The sequence below is a fragment of the Canis aureus genome, chromosome 6 (genome assembly GCF_053574225.1).
Source record: "Canis aureus isolate CA01 chromosome 6, VMU_Caureus_v.1.0, whole genome shotgun sequence".
NCBI lineage: Eukaryota > Metazoa > Chordata > Mammalia > Carnivora > Canidae > Canis > Canis aureus.
In genome coordinates, this window is record NC_135616.1 from 80613212 (window position 1) to 80632347 (window position 19136).

General features: G+C 65.1%; 1 protein-coding gene across 13 annotated transcripts in view; it reads left to right on the plus strand.

The window, feature by feature from the left end:
* The first annotated feature begins 923 nt into the window (after positions 1-923).
* Positions 924-19136, plus strand: part of PPFIA4 (PPFI scaffold protein A4) — a 46189-nt gene continuing 27976 nt past the window's right edge. For 8 of the 13 annotated variants that reach the window (XM_077902533.1, XM_077902537.1, XM_077902539.1 and 5 more), the window contains exons 1-9: positions 1506-1631; positions 11483-12111; positions 14775-14876; positions 15132-15296; positions 15537-15611; positions 15785-15874; positions 16384-16575; positions 16794-16940; positions 17135-17269. In XM_077902533.1, the coding sequence (XP_077758659.1) occupies positions 11878-12111; positions 14775-14876; positions 15132-15296; positions 15537-15611; positions 15785-15874; positions 16384-16575; positions 16794-16940; positions 17135-17269 (1140 nt within the window). In that variant the 5' untranslated portion in view covers positions 1506-1631; positions 11483-11877. Of the gene's footprint in view, positions 948-1505; positions 1632-2193; positions 2211-11370; positions 11387-11482; positions 12112-14774; positions 14877-15131; positions 15297-15536; positions 15612-15784; positions 15875-16383; positions 16576-16793; positions 16941-17134; positions 17270-19136 lie in introns of those variants that run through there. The other 5 variants (XM_077902538.1, XM_077902540.1, XM_077902534.1 and 2 more) reach the window with 4 other exon arrangements.

Consider the following 19136-nt stretch of genomic DNA (forward strand, 5'->3'; position numbering starts at 1 on the left):
GCTACTTGTCTTCCCTTCTCAGCCCTCCGCATTAGCCAGTGAGCTGGAAATTAGCTGGATGGTGCCATGAGATGGGCATGACGATAATATTCTTAAACCACGAAAATCTTGTGGGGGCAGTTATGATCACAAACCAAACTGTTAAATTATTATGTTTTTTTCCTAAACCGTCGTCCCTAGCCTCTGCTATTTAAAGAATATTGTTAGGAAGCATCTGCTTCATACTGCTGCTAACAGTGAAACGTTACCTTATCCTGAGGTGGGGGGGGGGTACTGAAAGCTCTTCTCACGGAAGGCCTGGGTCAGTGAAAATCAGAGTTTGGGCGCCTAAATGATAAAACGGACCCAAGGACAGTGAGCGCCTTAAAGAAGCACCTGCCTCAATCACAAGTTGCTTCATTGAGGCAGAGGACGGAGTTCTAGCTCCCCTGACCAAAGGTGCCACGAAGCAGAAGGGAATCCCTGGTGGATCGTGTGTCGTCGTCGTCGTCGTCGTCGTCGTCGTGTCCCCCGACTTGGGAGGGGCCTTTAAAAGGGGAGTGAAACGAATTTGGCTTAATGATTGTGTTCTGACTCAGCCTCCAAGTTTTTATCTGAAACTTTATGATTATAGATAGTGTCAGGCGTCTCCTCAGCGGTGACCGCTGGTGGCGCGACGGCTCCGCGGCCTTCCCCGGAGGGCTGGTGTGTGAGCGACCGGGCGGGGGGCGGGGGGCGGGCCCCAGGGTCTCCTCTGGAAGAACCCGACCCCACGTCCCCGGAGAAGGGCTGGGACTTCCTGGGCTACTTTTGGGAGAACCGCTTTGTGATTTTCACTTTGAAAATACACCTCTTGATTTTGCTCTCGGGGCCGGACAGACGGAACGACACAAATTGAGCCTCATTTCTCCCCTCCTCCTAGACCACAACGTCTCGGACCGCCCCGCCTTCTCCCGGAGACGCGCCAGGTGCGGACCGCGCGGGGGAAGCAGGGGGAGGCCGCGGGGGACGCGGGGCGTGCGCGGGCTCCTCGCGTCGGAGCGGCGCCCCCGGCTCGTCGCGGCCTGAGGCGGCCTGAGGGGACCCTGCGTTCCGGCCGCGGACGGCGCGATGCGGGGCGACCTGCGGCCACGGGGGGCGCGTGTTCCAGGAGCGCGGCGCGGGTGCCGCCGGGTGCCGCCGGGTGCCAGGGCCCCGAGGGCGCAGGGCGGGTGTCCACGCCGCTAGGAGCAGCTGCGGCGACGCGACGCGGCGCGGGCGGGGCGGGCGGGGCGGCTCCCCAGGCGCGGCCAAGATGGCGCGGGCGCCGCGGGGCTGCGGTCACGTGCCGGGCGGGGCGGGGCCTCGGGGAGCGCGCAGGCTCCGCCCCGGGGGTGGGGCAGGCCCTGGGGGCGGGGCGGGGCCTCGGGGAGCGCGCAGGCTCCGCCCCGGGGGTGGGGCAGGCCCTGGGGGCGGGGCGGGGCCTCGGGGAGCGCGCAGGCTCCGCCCCGGGGGTGGGGCCAGGCCCTGGGGGCGGGGCGGGGCCTCGGCGCCGGCGGAGCTGCAGCTGCCTCGGCGCCGGCTCGGCTCGCTCCGGGACGCGGCGGCTCGGCGGGCCGGGGGCGGCTCCTCCCGCTCGGGGCTGCGCCGCCGGCCTCCGGGACTGCAGGCAGGTGAGCGGCCGCGCCCGGTGGGCGACGATGCCCCGCCCGCCCCAGTCGGGGAGGGTCCGTCTCGCGCGCCCCGCGAGGCCGCCCCCGCCGCCCCCGCCGCCCCCGCCGCCCCCGCCGCCCCGCGCCGGCCTTTGCGGTGCCCCGTGCCCTTGGGGCGAGGCTGGGGCGGAGCAGCCCGGGGGGACGGCCGGGGTCGCGAGCCCCCGGAGCAGGTGGACGGCCCGCGGCCGCGTGTCGCCCGGGTCGGGAAGCGGCACCTCTCGCTGCGGGCCCGCCGCGCTCCGGGGGCGCCCGAGGTGCCGGGGCTCCGCGCTCCCGGGGCCTTGGCGCCGCCCGCCCTGCTCGCGGCTGTGCGGGGGCCCGGGGCGGGGGGGCCGAGGTCGGCCGGGGGCGGGGAGAGTGGGCGCCCCGGAACGCAGGGCGGGGAGCCGGGGGCGACCTCCGGCGGGGACGCTGCGGGGCTGCTGCCGGCTGAGAAGACAGGTCGGGCTGCGGACCGGAGATGTAGTGTGGGTGGAGGAGGGATGCGGGACGAGGTGCCCCTGGGCGCTGATGTCACCTTGGAGGAGAGGCTCGCTGGTAAGTACCCCCGAGAGGGACGTGTGCTCAGCGCGGAGACCCCCTCCTGCTGGGAGCTCCAGGGGCCCCTCCAGGAGCTGGTTCCCGGGACTTCCCGCAATCCTCCCAGGGGTGCTGGAGCCGGTGCCTAGTACTATGTGCAACACCCAGGAAACATGTGCTGGGCTCCTACTCTATGCCCAGCTCTGTGCTGTGTGCTGCGTCTTCTGGAGGCAGTTCTGGGCCACGGAGCAGCTGAAAAGGCCCACACAGGAGGCATTCCCTTAACAGCCCCTGCCCCCCCCCCCCCCAATTTGGTACATTGCTCTTAGATCATAAAAAAGCAGAGCCCTGTCCCCATGCCTTCAAACAGCCGCCTGAACTGGATTCCAGTCCTCCCTCCCCCCACCACTGTTAACTGGCCAGGTAGCCCCAGGAAAAGCTGCCTTAGCTAAAGGAACAGTTTGCATGCTTTCCCTTGGCTCTTTTCTCGGATTTTGTCCGAGATATCTTGTCCAAGATAAACAGCATCTCAAAATCATGAGATGCTCAATAGCACGATGAGTACTGGGGGCCAGTACTGGACACCCGGCATGGTGGGAGATGCCCTCCCCGGAGGATGGAAGGCTGTGGGGGATGGGGGTGTGGAGGGGAATCTTGTCCAGGGGTATCTGGGCGTGTGCGGACGTGTCTGTCGTGATGTCAGAACCGTGGAGTATAAGAGGCCTGGCAGTTGGGTGGTGGGGAGGGGTGGGAGGGGCAGGGCAGGGCAGGGCAGGCAGCCAGGCTCCTGAGCCTCTTCTGAGTTGATTGCTGGAATTTTAGAGTCGGCAGGAGTCATCAGGGATTCCAGTGGGTCCTTTCTGAGCCTCTGAGGATGGCAGGGTGAGAGCTGGGGAGCAGAGGGGGAGTCAGCGGTGAAGGCTCAGTAGGGCCAGGGAGCTGGGGGCCAAGGGTCTTTAGGATGCAGAGGTACTAGCTGAGGCCTTTTACTGCCAGGGACACTATCGCCTGGGGCTCTAGGCCCTTGGATGGGAGCTGTGGAAGCCGGGTGTGGCTTCGGACTGGCACGGAGTTGCCCGTGGCACGTGTGGCCTGGAGAGGCGCAGGTAGGGAGCAGGAGCAGAGCGAGAGCAGCCTCAGAGTCTAGGACCCAGGTATGGGATCAGGAGAGGCGCTGGAGATCAAGGGAGGGGTGGGGTGGTGTACCGCAGGCTTGCCAGGCCGCCATCTGTCTCCCCTCTGGCCCGCTAGCTCTGCCCTATAATTAGCTCTGGAGGGCATACGGTGCTGGCTTGCGGGAGCCGGGCGCTTTGGTGGCCAGTGGGGCAGGAAGTACTGGGCGGGCCGTGGTGCAGGGGGCGGCTTTCAGGGGACCCTCGGGCCTCGCTGTGCTGGGACGGCCCGCGGGACCTGACAATGCCACGCGTGGGGGGTGGCGGTGGCTAGCACGGCCTGCCGCTCCAGGGCCGGGGCCGCCTGCCCACCTCTCATCGGGGGTGCCCCAGGCCGGCCGCCCCTTGCTGCGCAGCTTGTTGCTCGGTTCTCAGGCCCCGGGGCCGCACACCCCCTCCAGGGAAGTGGCTCCCACACAGCGGCTGCCTCCTGCGGGGCGCGGCCTTGGCTGGGGCTCCCTGGTTCTGGGAGCTGGGGGAGAAACGCGCCCGTTCATGCAGTCAGTGGTGCTCCGGGTGGTGCTCCTAGCCGCTGCCAGGCCGTGCGGGAGGATGTTTAGTCCCGTGCTGCTCCCTGTTGCTTCCGGACCCCCTGTGTGTACAGAGGCCCCCCTTTCCGCGGGGGACACAGTCCCACCCTCGGCGGGTGCCTGAACCACACACACCGTGGACCTGGATGTTCTGTTTTCTTCCCGGGCCACACACCGGTGATGATTTAGATGGTAAGAGGTTAGCAGCAGTGACGCGAAGATAGGACAATATAACAATATACCGTAATGACGGCTGTGGGAACGTGCTCTCTCTAAACACCTCACTGTGCTCACCCTTGTCATGATGCAAGATGATAAAATGGCTGCGTGATGAGATGAAGTGACCGAATGACACGGGCTTTGTGACGCGGCGTTCGGCTCCCAGTGATCTTCTGATGACGCATCAGAGGGAGGACCGTGTGCTCCCATCAGTGTGACCGCGGGGGACTGAGATCGCGGACAGTGAGGCTGTGGGTCGGGGGTGCCACTCCGAGTTGTCTCAAGTAGACTGGAAACGCTTTGAGGGCTGACAGCTGTCTTACGTGCCTCTCGTATCCATGACGACGCCTGGCTCAACATTGGATTCGTGGAAATCTACTCAATAAGTAATTGTTGGATTGGATCCAAGAGGTCTGTTTGATTCCCTGGGTTCAGTGAAGCAGGGCCTCCTTGCAACTAGAAATATTCAACCCGGGGCAGAGAAGCCTCTGGGGACCCAACACAGTGGTGTTACGTCTCCGCAGGTGGTAGATGAAGTGAAAATCCCCGAATCTCCCATAAAGCATGGTGTATGGGCTTAGGTTTCTTTTCTTTTCTTTTTTTTTAAGGTTTTATTTATTTATTCGTGAGAGACACACAGAGAGAGGCAGAGACACAGGCAGAGAGAGAAGCAGGCTCCATGCAGGGAGCCCGACGCGGGACTCGATCCCGGGACCCTGGGGTCATGCCCTGGACCGAAGGCGGCACTAAACCGCCGGGCCCCCCGGGCTGCCCTGGGTTTAGGTTTCTAATGCTGAGCAATGTTCGTGTACAGAGTAGACGTTATATATGCTCTATGTTAATCGTATAACGTGTACAGTGATCTTAAAAAGAATACGTGCTGTACAATGTAATTTTGTAGTTAAGCGTCAGGTGAAATAGCTGGTTTGCGTCAGAGGCTGTTACTGCTTATTTTGCTCACCCGAGATAGTTGAATTCTCGTAAATATGTGGCTCATGTGAGTCCATGGCCGCTTTCATCAGATTGGTAACTGTCATTTCAAAGGGGAGACAGGCTTCCATTCAGTTTAAGAAGACGTTTCCTTGGGACAATGAGGGCTTCCTCTGTTGGGGTGAGCTCCTGTTCCTGAAGGACAGTCTTACAGACTGAGCTGTCAGGGGGAGGCGTGGAAGGCCGTCGCACGCCTTGTGGGACCTCGGAGGTTCTAGGGAAGGGGTGGGGTGGGGGAGGCCGTGGATGGTAGGGGACCCTGGCGGCCGCTACAGAAGAGGACTCACCGTTGCCCAGCTTGGAGAAGGATGCTGAGAGTGGACGCTTGGGGCGACCAGGCGAGGACCTTGGCCTGGGCTGTTTTGGGAGGAGCGACCTTCTGGGAGACCCTGGGGGAGCCCCACCATCTCTAAGGCACGCGGAGCCCGGGGCGTGGGAAGCCGTGCAGCGCAGCTCTGATGGGTGGAGGGCGTAGCAGGGTGGGCCACGTGCAGCTCCTCGGCCTCCGCTCACCCCGGGCCACCTGCGAGTGCCCCAGAGCCCTGCCCCTTGCTCGGGGCAGAGCGCCTGGAACAAATGGGATTTTCATTCTTTCATTATCATCGCCGTCCCTCCCTCGTCTCCGTCTCACATCCTCACACAGGATCAAGACCACGCACACGCTCACACTGCTTCATGTGCTTGCAGGACACATGCACACGCGTGAGCGGTCAGGAGCCCACATGCCCTTCTGAGCATACGTGGTTTCCTGGCTCTAGGGGCACATGCTTACCTGACCACACACTCACGACACATCGTCGCGACCAGTCATATGTCCCGAGCTCGTGACATACGACGATGACGCACAGTCTGTCCTCCGCGTTGTGTGTAGTTTACCCCCGTTACACATACCACGCACTGCCTCGTGCACACGGTCCCAGGACCTGTTCTCATGGCCACACTCTTACACACACGCACCTCGCAGGGCCGTCCATCACGCCACACCCTCCCATGACTGTGCTCTTACACGCTGTTGCATGGATGCACACGTGCCCCCACATTCTCTCTCTTTCATCACCCTCCCCCCCACACACACACCTTTTGTGACCACGGACACACACATACTTGGTGATGCAGTTCTGAGTACTCAGGCACTGGACAGCACTTCCCTCTCGTGTTCCTCATCCCCCCGGGCAGTTCTGTTTTGCTGCATGACAGCTCCCGATCTATGGGCTGGTTTCCTCACGCAGAGACTTCTGAACTTCTTTTTTTAAGATTTTATGTATTTATTCATGTGAGATACAGAGAGAGAGGCAGAGACACAGGCCGAGGGAGAAGCAGGCTCCATGCAGGGAGCCTGATGCAGGACACAGGACTCGATCCCAGGACCCCGGGGTCACGCCCTGGGCCTGAGGCAGACGCTCAACTGCTGAGCCCCCCAGGGTCCCAGAAAGATTTGGAACAGATGGGATTAAATTAAGAAAAGGGAGTTTCGAGCCCTCTGCAGTGTCCTCTCCTCCGTGCCGAGTCCTTGTCCCCAGGCAGCCCCTCACGGACTCTCTCAGTCTGCAAATCCGGTCTTCATTCCAAGAGGTAGTTGTGGTGGCTGTACTTTGGGGCATTTTAGAAGAGGACGTATTTAGAAGAAGAGACTCCTAGCGCCCCTTTCCCCGCTAGCCTTTGATGTTAGCACTGAGCTCACCCCGTGGCCAGGGGTGCAGCGGGGGGGGGGGTGGTGGCTCAGTTTACCCCTGCGCCCTGGGGGTTGTTAACAGCGCCTCCATCATTCTTAAGAAGGGCCTGGCTTGGGCTGTACCATGTGGGCTCACCCCGGTGAGATGCCAAGTCTCGGGAAGCAGTGGCCCCAACCTAACTTCTTGGGGGGCAGCCGGGCAGTGGGCCTCACAGGAGTGCGCCCAGGGGAACCTGCTGCCTAGAGACCTCCGCTCCGTGTCCGCGGGACCACACCTGGCGTCAGGGGTGGAGGGTCGGTGGCGGTGGCACCCACCGGTACCTGGTAGCGTTTTCTACTTCCCAGGTCGGTGTGTCTCATCCCCTTTGACCCTCATGAACCTGCAAGCTCACCAGCGCGCGTGTGTGTGACCATCTTCATGTTCCAGATTTGGGAACCTGGAGCCCAGAGAGACAGAGTCTCACGGATGGTCTGTTAGGGGCCCGGGCTGGGTGCTTTTGAGGGGATTTGTGCAGCTGTAAGAAGCCGTCGGAGAGCTTTTCCAAGAGTTTTTCCTGGGAATGGCTTCCCGTAGCTAATATGGATTTTCACTTTGCTTAGAGTGGGCCCGGCCTTGGGTGCTTTAGGGGCCTAGGCCCCAGGAGTCGCCGTGGCGCCCATCAAGATCTCAGCCCTGGGGGCACTAACTCCCCAAACCAGCGGCCTGTGGTGCGCGTCGCTACCCTCCCCGCTTCACAGGTGAGGAACTGAGGCTCTGAGATCAAGTCTTTGCCGAGTCACCCGAGTGGTGAGCGGAGGAGCCGGCGTTCAGACCCATCAGCCCCAGAGTCGGCCTTGCAGGGCACGGCCCCCGTCTTGCTCTCAAGAAGCTTTACCTTTCAGAGGGCACGGGGCGCCCGGGGCTCAGCAGGTGAGGTCTGCCCTCGGCCCCGGGATTGAGTCCCGCTTCGGGCGCCCCGCAGGGAGCCTGCTTCTCCCTCGGCCTGTGTCTCTGCCTCTCTCTCTGGGGCTCTTGTGAATGGGTGGGTTAAAATCTTAAAAAAAAAATTCAGAGTTCCAGATAAATGAACATATTCCCAAGCCTCGAGCCAGTCTGTACTGTTTCGGAGTTCCTCTTCTTTGAATTTGGTCGGGGAGGGTCTGCCCAGAGCGATCCCGTCACGTGTCTCTTCAGTTCCACGTATGTTAGGGCCCGTGTGGGCGTGTCCAGCAGTAAGTAGGAGATGGTTCTCGGCCCAGAGTCTTCGGATGAGACGACGTGTCACATAGAGAGGTAAAGGGCCATGCTGGGCCTGTGGAAGGCCCCATCTAATCCACGAGGGCTCAGAAAAGGCTCCAGGGGCGAGATGGGCTCCTTAGACACGAAGGGGAGACTGAGGCAGGCTGGGTGAGATGCTAGAAGCTCGTGAGCAGTGGGTCAGCCTGGGAACGTGACAGTGTGCAGGAGTGGGGGGGCTCCGCGGGCTCTTGGAGGAGAGGAAGAGTGAGGGCAAGGCTTTTGGGATGGTGGGCTAAACAGGGCGAGGGAGGGGAGAGGAGGGGAAGCTTCTGGGCTGGAGGGAAGGAGAGGTGGGCAGCTGGACTTCACTGCCCTGGGGGATGGTCGGGGTTAGGGAGCTGAGTGGGAATGTGGGGGGGTGGGCAGGCCCCGGGGGTTGCTCACAGCTCGGTTTGGGGCCCCTGGGGGAGGGGGTGGGAGAGATTCGGAGGGTGGTGGACGGGGCTGTGGGCGTGGGTCACCCGGCGGAGAGTGTGGCGGCTGCGGTGCAGAGGCTTCCCGGCGGGCGCGGGTGTGGGAGGCCCCTCGTGTGCCCCGGGATGCGGCGAGAAATCATGGGGGAGCCGTGCTCTCTCCTCTCCTCCCCTTCTTCCACCCCCGTGCCTCCTTGGCGCCAGACAGACTGGGGTGGAATCCTGGTTCTTCCCCAGAGCAGCCGTGTAGACGCGGGGCCTGACTCTGGGGCCCCATCCTCCCATCTGCGGCGCGGGAACTGTGAGCACTGACCCACGGCGCCTGGCGCGGGGTGGACACCGGGAAATCAGGGCCGTGCTCAGGCCTGGCGCGTTTTCCTGGAGGCCCACCTCCCTCCCGCCCTCCAGTCTGCCGGGGGCATGGCCATGCCCTCTCACCTCTTTGCTCGGGGGAGAGGGGGCTTGCACCCTGAGGCACCTGTGTGCCTCGCCCACGCCCGCTCACTTGAGCACAGCCCGCAGACTCGGCCCTGGCTCTGTGGCCTCCACAGGGCTGCCAGCTTTGCCCTCGACAGGCTCCCTCAGCGTGGCGGGGCCTGCCTGCCATCTGGTGGGGCTGCGGGGAGCCAGGTAGCGCGGTGTGCATGTGTGCGTGTGTGTGCGTGTGCGCGTGTGTGGCCAGAGCAGCAGACCCAAGTGCACAGCCCTCTTGTCTGTTGGGAAGAGATGGGGGTGACTTCTGGGAAGCCAGAGAGGCCGCAGGTTTGCCCTTGTGTGTTTAGCGATACGGGTCTGCCCCCCCCGCCACGCGCACACGCACACTCACCCTCGCACCTGCTCTGGGGTGCCCCCCCCCTTCACAGCCTGCCCACACTCCTCCCGGGTGAAGCCCCTCACATGCTCACTTGGGGGCTGGTAGCTGGCGCCTCCGAATCAGGACGTGTGAGTGACACTTAGAAATTGTGCAGGAGTCGAGGATGCTCCTGTTGGGCCGCGATGACAATCACGCGATTCCCACGGCCCTGGAGCCAGAGGCCCGGGCGTCCCCGCATGGCAGCCCCAGAGGGTCCCTGTGCTCTCGGCGCTGCGCCGACCACCGGCCAGGGTCCTGGGGCATCTGCCTGGCATCGCCCTCTGGGCTCCACCTGCCGCCATGGCCCGTTTCCCGAGGGGTTGCGGGGCTCACCTGGCACCCGGTTGGGGGGAGGCTGCAAAAGAGCCCGTGGCCGCCAGCTTCTCGGCCGCCAGGACTACCAGAGGATTCGAGGAGGGGAGACCACGACCAGGACCATGACCACAACCACCTCCAGGGCTGACCCTGCCCCTGCAGGCCCGCGGGGCTGCCTGCCTTTCCAGGCTGTTCTCTGCGGTCCCTGGAGGCCGCAGAAGGGGTGGGGGTCCTCACAGCAGAGCTTCCGGGAGTGGCAACAAGACCGAGGTCACCTACCTGCTCGGAGGCGGCCTAGAGGTCCCAGGTCCCAGCTCCCTGGTCTCCACCACCCGGCAGGACACCTAGGGACCCTTGGGCCGACGCTGACCCCTGCCTGGACTCCTGAGCTCCCGGGGCTCTTCCTTGAAGGACAGATTCTCCCCCAAGCGGCCCTTCCTCGGCTTGCCCTTCACTCCCGCTCTCTCATCAGTTCGTGGAGGGGGGAAAGGGGAGGGGGAGGGGCTGCTGTTCCCAGCACTGGAGCCGTGACAGTCCTGACTCTCGGGGCCCTAACCCTCCACGGTGGCTGCCTAGCATGAGAACGGATCCCCTGGGTTAGTGTCTGTGTCAGTCTGTGTCTGGGGCGTGTGTGTGGCCACTGTGTACATCCCAGGCCGCCTGTCTCCGTGTCTGCTTGTACGGGTATGGGCCTGCCCACGTACCCCACAACTCCTGGGCTCCCTTGCCAGGTGCCCAGTCCAGGTCCACCTTCCTCCCCAGCCTCCCCTGCTGCCCTCATTTCTGCCCAGATCCTGAGTACAGTGCAGGGGGCCCAGCGGTGGGTGTCCCGCTTCCCACGTGGGGTCTGACACCTCCTGTCCTCTCCCTGCCCATCGGAGTCTGCCTGTTGCCCGAGGGGTGGACGAGACGCTGTCCCTGTGTCTCCCAAGTGGTAGAAGGTCGGAGAGCACCGTTCGTGGAGCATCTCCCGGGAGTGCGCTGCGGTGCCCCCGCCTCACTCCATCTCTCAGGCAGCAGGAGCTGTGACGCCTGATTACCGCAGTGGCCTCCCAGGGTGGGCAGGGGGTCAGAGGCTCAGGGCAGCGGGAGCAGTCCCCAGCTGCACGCTCCGCACCCCGTCCTGTCCCCGCCCCGGGGCTTCCCTGTGCGCAGTCAAGGTGCACGTGCTGCCCGCCCAGCTGGGCCTGCCCTGGCAGTTCCCCAGGTGGACAAGGGGCCTGCCCGCAGCAGGAGAGTGACCCCCCGCCCTTCCCGCCCTGGTTCCTTCAGGTCACTCGGCTCCTGCTCCAGCACCGGGAGGCAGGCCGTGAATTTCGAGTGGAAGCCGGCCCCCCCCCCCCCCCCCCCCCCGCCAGGTGTCGGGCATGGGGAAGCCGGGAGCCTCTGCATGACAGGTGTGGAGTCGGTCAGGGCTCCTGCCACCCCAGGGCCCGCCCAGCCCTTCCCGGGGACCAGGCCGTGTCAGTGGGCAGGCTGGGGGCCCAGGAGTCTGTGTGTGTGCGTCCCTGGGAACCCTGCATGCGTCTGGCTTCCCCCGGCCTGGTGCGGGGAGGATGGCTGGGGGCACAGCATCCCCGTCGTCTCGGGAGGACTCTGGGCAGCCTGCTGCCTGTTCCCCTGCCACTGCCTGAATCATTTCTATATTTGGCCGGGGAGCCACGTGGGTGGGGAGCCAGTCCACTGCGCCGCTCCTGACAGCGGGGGCGGGGAGCTGAGGCAGAGGATGGGGCGCGCCCTGGGAGCACTGAGTGAGCGAGCCTGGGGAAGAGGCACCCTGTGTCCTGCCGCCCCCCGCCCCCCAGCCCGCCCCCACGCCGTCCTCACGGCCACCTCTTCTCCCGCAGGCCGCTCTCCGGGAGCCATGGGTGTCGCTGGGCCCAGCTGGGACGCTGCCAGGCTCCGACGCTCCGCCTAAGCGACGGGCCCTCTCCCAGGCCTGTGCTCGCTGCCCGTCATGGCCACGCTCGGCTGCTGCCCGCTCGTCTGGGGACCCCGGGCACCCAGCCCCAGCCCTGAGAGGTTAGGCCAGGCCCTGTGGCTCCTGTGCACAGGGGCGCGCCCGGCGCCAGGCCCCTTTCAGAGCCAGAGCGACTGATGCCATGGGCGAGGCCCCTGCCCACCTGTCCACTTGCCTGGTGCCCGCTCCGAGACCCATGCACCAGGTCCCCCTGGAGGTGCCAGCCCCGTGAACTCCTCCCCTGTCCCCCGACGCTGAGAAGGCCCGGCCCCCCAGCCCGCCATGTGCGAGGTCATGCCCACAATCAACGAGGGGGACCCCCTGGGGCCCCCCCATGGCGCCGATGCTGACGCCAACTTCGAGCAGCTGATGGTGAACATGCTGGATGAGCGGGAGAAGTTGCTGGAGTCCCTCCGGGAGAGTCAGGAGACCTTGGCTGCCACGCAGAGCCGGCTGCAGGACGCCCTGCACGAGCGGGACCAGCTGCAGCGCCACCTCAACTCCGCCCTCCCCCAGGTAAGGCCAGGTGTGCCCCTCCGTCTCACCTGGCTCCCCCCAGCCCTGGAGCCGCCGCTCTGGGCTTTCCATCATCTGCATCTATTTGCATATCAATAAATGTAACTTTCCTGCGTGACCCTCCACGGAACCCTGTCCCTGTGCACCTGGCACCCCATCCTCAGCCGGACTTGGCTTCCCCTGGACCCCGGGCCCGGCCGCCCGCCGCAGGGAGCCCGCGCGGCCAGCAGGTGGCGCCCAAGGCTGGAAGGCGCCGCGCCCCGGGGACGAGCCCGGTTGCAGACAGATCACCTGGTCCACCCCTCACTGCACCCGTGGAACACATGAGGCGTCGCGTAGCAAATGCTAGGCAGGGCTGGACCCACAAGCCGGGGACCTTGAGCCCCAGGGTCAGCGCGCTGCGGCCTCGCCTTGTGCTTGCAGCTCCAACCTGGGTACCGCCTGCTACGTCCGTCCTCTCTGTTTTACACACGATAACAGTGAAGCTTGAGATGAGCCCGGTGCCCGGCCTGCGTGTGCAGGGGTGGGGGGCCTGGGGCGGCCCCCTGAGCAACCCCCGCTGCAGACTCAGCTCCACGCCCTCACCCACGTGTGGGGACAAGAGTGACGGTGGAGCCGGGTGGGCGCAGGGCTCAGACGAGGTGGTGGCAGGGCCTTGGGATGCCTCCAGGGGGGCACGGGGTCCTGGTGGAGGGAGGACGGGGCGGCCGGGGGTTGGAGGAGCCAGTCCTGCCCTGGGGCTCACCGACGAGGCAGGAGGGGGACTGGGGGACCGACCCCGGGGTAAGAGTTGTTGCCCAACCTGTGCTGCTCGCTGCTGGGAGGCCTGTCCTTGTAGCTTCCAGGTGGAGACGGAGCTTCAAGGAGGCTGGGCCGCTTGTCCGAGGTCGCAGGGTTGATGGGACGTGGCTGGGGTTTGATGCAGGCCCATCCTGGGAGCCTCAGGAAGGCAGGGGCTGTGTCTGTGTTGTCACTGTGTCCCCAGGGCCCAGCGCGGGGCCTGGGACATGACCACGCTCACAGTGTTGGTGGCCGCAGACCGGCTCCTAGGCTGGGGCTCTCCAGCTCCATCCCAGCCGGCGTTAGCGGGGGAGGCAGGCTTCCCCCGGGGGTCTGCGAAGGCCCCAAGGACGTGCATCCCCCCGACACGGGCTTTGAAACGTAGGCGTGATCTCATCAGGGGCTGACCGAGGGCTGGGCCCTCCGGGGGGACGGGAGAGGTGCGGAACCAGGAAGGCTGGTGGAGGGCTGCACCCAGTGGGTGACCGGGCTGCCCGGATCTTAGGGTGTGTGCAAAGAAACCATGAGAGGGAAATCTGAAAACCAGGACAAGAAGTTTGTAGTCGGCGTTGTAGACAGTGTCACGCCTCAGGAGGTGGTCCTGGCAGCAGGTGTCAGATGGGCTGGGGTCGCGGAGGAGGCGGGTGTCCTGGGGTGGGAGCCCAGGGTGTTGAGGGAGAGAACATGGGTCCCTGGGGGGTGGCATGGGGCTGGGGGCTTGCGAGTCCTGTCTCTGGACGTAAGTGTGTGTGTGAGCTTGCTGTGCGTGTAAACTGAGGCGTGGAACAGCCGTGGGGCCAGGCCTGGGTTCCTAGGGTGTGAGGTGTTGGCTACCCCTGGCCATTGCCTTGACAGGCCAGGCTTCTCCCGCTCTGCCCTCGGGCTCCCGCGGCCCTTCCCACAGCCCTGCCTGCCGAGGCCCCGTGTGGGTGGCTCGGGGATGCCTCCTCCCGTCCCGAGTCGCCGCGTGTGCAGGAGGCCTCAGGGTAGGGCCACTCCAGGCCCTGGGCGCCCGCAGAGCGTGGCCCAGCTCTCGGAAAACTCTGGGGCGGGATGATGTCTGCGTCAGCCAGGAGGGTGCGAGGGGCCTGGGAGCGCGGGGCCAGCCTCCCCCTCAGGATGCGTGTCCCGACCCAGACAAGCTGGGCCGCGAGAGCACCTCGGCATGTGCGGGCCTGACGTGCTGGGAGCAGGGCTCCTGGAGGGGGGACCCCGAGCGTGGCGCTGGGCGAGGCCGGAGCGGGGGCCCTGGACCGTGGCGGGGATCCCTGCGACGTGGGCTAGAGCCTGGGGCCTCCGGCCAGGTCTCCCGGCCGCCTTGCGCTCTCTCTCTCACACACCTATGCACACGCACATGCACACACGTGGGCCCTTCCCTCGCCCACTGGCCCCGTAGCTGTAGAGCCCTGGGGAGGGCGTGCAAGGCAGCTCCCCGGGGCCCTCGCCTCGAAGCCCGCTCTCTTCCTTGTGCAGCACCCATGGGTCTCTGTTGGGACCTCACCCAGCCACACGGGAGGGGAGACTCCCCTCTGGGTCTCCAGGCCTTGGTGGGTCCTCGGGATGCCGGGGAGACGACGTAATCAGGCCCTACTGCTGCTGGAGGAGGCGGGGGCTGCAGAGCGGATTCGGGGACTCTCTGGCTCCTGTTTCCACCTCGTCCCCTCGCACCCTAACACATACGTGGAGTTCGTGGGGGACCCCGTGGTCCCCCATGATGTGGCCCCCGCCCCCGGGACGCTCTGCAGTGAGGATGCCTGGGGGCTTTCCTGGGGGCAGCTGCCCCAAGCAAGGGGTGGGTGCGAAGAGCCCATCAGCGATGGGGGCAAGCAGGAGGCAGCTCAGGGGAAAGCCCCTGAGCACTCAGGGGCCTTGGGGGCTTGCAGGAATTTGCCACCTTGACCCGGGAGCTGAGCATGTGTCGGGAGCAGCTTCTAGAAAGGGAGGAAGAGATCTCAGAGCTGAAGGCAGAGCGGAATAACACCAGGGTAAGCGGGTGACCTGCTGTGTGTGGGGGCTGAGCCCCGCTGACCACGGGGGTGGCTAGGCCAGGGCCAGGCATCTCCTGCCCGCTGCTGACCTCCTCCTGTCTTGGGGGGGTGGCCCTGGGAGGTCGGGGCCCTGGGGTGGAGACCAGGGCGGCACGGGTGTCCTGCTGTCCCCCCCAGTGGTCCTTGGCCCCCCTTCTGGCCCCCGGGCACCGGCTCACCGCCCTCCCCTTGCGCTGCCCCTGCCCCTGCCAGTTACTCCTGGAGCATCTGGAGTGCCTGGTGTCACGCCACGAGCGGTCGCTGCGCATGACCGTGGTGAAGCGCCAGGCCCAGTCGCCGTCAGGGGTCTCCAGTGAGGTGGAGGTGCTGAAGGCCCTCAAGTCGCTGTTCGAGCACCACAAGGCCCTGGACGAGAAGGTAGCTGGCCCGGGCCCGGCCAGCCTTGCCTCCCCGGGGCCTCCCTCCGGGGGTCCCCTCTGCGTGTTCCTCGGCCTGTGTGCAGGGGACAGCTGCCCTCTCCTCCCAGTGGCCTCACTGCCAGGCCCTCGGGGAGGTGCTCTCGGCCGCCTCCTGCCCCAGGCTGTGCGTGGGGCCCAGGCTTCATGGGCACGAGTCCCTGGGGCCCCGTGTCCTCTCCATCTCCCCCTCCGTGGACAGGTGCGGGAGCGGCTCCGAGCGGCCCTGGAGCGCGTGACCACCTTGGAAGAGCAGCTGGCAGGTGCCCACCAGCAGGTAAGTGGCCTGCGCCCCCTCCTCCTGGACGCCGCAGTCCCCGCTGCTCTGCCCTCTGTTGTGCGTTGGGCTCCCCGCTGTGGGGGTGGGGCCGGGCCGGCTGGCCAGTGCGGCTGGGGGCGCAGGGAGTCGCCTTCTCTGTGACTCACTGCCCCGGGGGCTGCACCCTACAGGTGTCTGCCCTGCAGCAGGGGGCAGGGGTTCGGGATGGAGCGACAGAAGAGGAGGGGACCGTGGAGCTGGGACCCAAGCGGCTGTGGAAGGTGGGTCCTGGGGAACCACGTGGGGGTGGGGGGCCGCCCCCAGACGGGACGTCAGGGCCCTGCCGGCCTGGGTTCAGGAGAGCGAGTGCTGGAATGACATCTGGGGCTGTCTCCAATATTCCCATCGCTCTTTCCTTCTTCCCCCATGCCGCCTGCGAACAAATCTGTGGGTTTTTCTGTCGTGTGCCCGACACACAGCCGGGCACCTCTACGTTGTCCACTTGGACGGTCAGGTGCCACCTGCCTGTGTGTGGGTGTCGGGCAAGGTCCCTCCTGCGCCTGAGCCTTTGTTCCCCTAGTGCTGCCCCTTCCTGGGTTATGGGATTCTCAGACAGCAGGTGGAACCGGAAAGTCCTTTCAAAAGAGACACAGGGGAGCAAAAGTGTTTGGTCAGTGTATGGGGTGAGCTCCTGGGGCCCCTGGGGGCACAGCTGGGATGTGCTCTGGGGGTGCTGGCCCTGGGCGGGCCGGGAGCCCGACGACTGACTGATGGCTCACCGTCGCTGGAGGACGACGCGGGCCGGGTGGAGGAGCTGCAGGAGCTCCTGGAGAAGCAGAACTTTGAGCTGAGCCAGGCTCGGGAGCGGCTGGTCAGCCTGACGGCGTCGGTGGCCGAGCTGGAGGAGGACCTGGGCACCGCGCGCCGGGACCTCATCAGGTCAGAGGAGCAGAGCAGCAAGCATCAGCGGGACCTCCGGGAGGTGAGAGGGGGCCCCCCGGCCCGGCCCCATCTGCTGCGCCGGCGCTGGGCGGGGGGGCTGCTTGCGTGCCCTGGGTGTGCAGCGAGGGCCAGGCCGGGGCGGCTTGCTGGGGCCACTGTGGGGAGGAGTAGCGAGAGGGCCGGGTCGAGCTCAGGCCCTGGCGGGGGGCACGGGGGACGCTGATGGCCCCTGGCCCGTCCCCTCCGCTCCTACCCCAGGCCCTGGCCCAGAAGGACGACATGGAGGAGAGGATCACGACACTAGAGAAGCGCTACCTGGCTGCTCAGCGTGAGGCCACGTCCATCCACGACCTCAACGACAAGCTGGAGAATGAGCTGGCCAACAAGGAGTCCCTGCACCGCCAGGTAGCAACCTCCCTTTGGCCCAGAGCCCCTGGGGCCCCGCCTTGGGAGGGGGGAGGCCGTCCTCGCGTGGGGAGCAGCCCAGAGCCAGGTTGCCCTCGTCCCCCCTCCCCCCGCCTCCCGGCTCCTCCGGCCGGTCACCTGCTCTCTCCTGAGCCTGGGCGCTCCCTGTTGACCCCCCCCACCCACGGTGCTAGTGTGAGGAGAAGGCCCGGCACCTGCAGGAGCTGCTGGAGGTGGCGGAGCAGAAGCTGCAGCAGACGATGCGCAAGGCGGAGACGCTGCCCGAGGTGGAGGCCGAGCTGGCGCAGAGGATCGCGGCCCTCACCAAGGCAAGTGGGCCCGGCCCGCCCGTGGCCGCCTCCTGAGCCCCCCGGCGCCCACAGGAGGCGCAGAGCGTGGGAGGCACTCGGGCTGGGAGCCAGGAAGGCGCCTCGCACTGCGTGACTCTGGGATGCGTGATCCCTGCCCTCCTCACCCCCGGGAGCGACCGTCCCTGGGAAGGGCCCAGGAACCCTGGGAGACATGGGTGAGACCCCGGGGGCGCAGAGCGCTGCGTCAACTTGTCTTTGTTGGGGGCCTGGGTGGAAGATGAGGACGTCGTCCCCGGAACGAGGAGATCCGAGAGGAGCGGTGAGCAGCGTGGGTGCAGGGGGCATAGGCTGAGCGTCGCCGGCGTCCTGCAGCTGGGCCCTTCCGGATCTAGGGATCAAGCTCGATCGCTTGAGGCCTGCAGCTTTAGGGTCGGTGCAGGGCCTGGGTTGTGCCCGACGGGGTGTAACAGTTACTGGGAGGCGTCCGGGCTGGAACCGCCCTCGGGTCTGGAGGAGTGGGGTCGACGCACGGGCGCAGGCCGGCAGCAGGGGTTCCAGAGGACTTAGGGGTGTTCGCAGCAGGTTGACGCTTTCCGGGGACCTCGCTCGGGGCCGCCTCCACCCAGCCAGGGAGAGAAGGACGTCCGTGTTGCGTGAGCATCAGGCCCCGGGGCCTCTGGAGCCTGGGGGCCCCCGACTGTCCCCGCCACCCGGGAAGTCGTGCCCCTCCTGATGAGGCGTTGGGTCCGTCCTCGTGGCACCACCTCTGTGACGTCGGGTTGGCCTGCGTGCTAGCTCCTAGGGATCTGGGTTTAAGGACGTAGGGGACCAGGTTGGGGTGCTGGGACGGCAGCTTAGCATGTCCCCAGAGGGACAGGAAGGGATGGACTGACGTGATTAATAGGTTCACACGAGTCACAGCGGGGCGGCTCTAGGGAGGGTTTCCCGACTGCTGGATGTGTGACAGTCTCGTCAGCGGACGCAGGCCTGGAGGGAGCCCACCCACCTGGGGGGTGACAGCCCGGCTAGCGTGTGCTGCGTGTGGCAGCGGACCTGTCGGCGTGGATGGTCTCACTAGTCCTCACAGTGTTCAGTGGGTTAGGGTTAGGGTTAGGGTTGGGTTGAGGTTAGGGTCGGGATTAGGGGTTAGGGTTGGAGCTAGGGTTAGGGGTTGGGGGTTAGGATTGGGGTTAGGGGTTAGGTTTGGGGTTGAGATTAGGGATTTGGGTTGGGGTTAGGAGTTAGGGGTTAGGGTAGGGGCTAGGGTTAGGGGTTGGGGTTAGGGTTAGGGTAGGGTTAGGATTAGGGGTTATGCTTAGTGTTGGGATTAGGGTTTACGGTTAGGGTTGGGGCTAGAGTTAGGGGTTCATGTTAGGGTTAGGTTTGGTGTTGGGATTAGGGGTTAGGGTAGGGTTGGGGCTAGGATTAGGGGTTGGGGTTAGGGTTGCAGTTGCGGTTGGGATTAGGGGTTAGGGTTGGGGTTGGGGATTACGGGTTGGGGTTAGTTTTGGGGTTGGGGTTGGTTTGAGGTTAGGGATTAGTGTTGGGGTTGGGTTTGGGGTTGAGGTTAGGGATTGGGGGGTTAGGGGTTAGGGTTTGGGTTGTGTTTAGGGTTAGGGATTAGGGTTGGCATTGGGGTTAGTGTTGGGGTTAGGGATTAGTGTTGGGGTTGGCGTTGTGGTTAGGGTTAGGGGCTAGGGGTTAGGTGTTAGGGTTGGGTTAGGGTAAGGGTTAGTGTTAGGGCTCAAGTTTAGGGTTAGGGATTAGGGTTAGGGGTTAGGTATTAGGAGTTAGTGTTAGGGGTTAGGGTTTGGTTTGGGGTTGGGATTAGGGGTTAGGGTTGGGGTTAGGGGTTAGTGTTAGCGTTGGGGTTGGAATTAGGGGT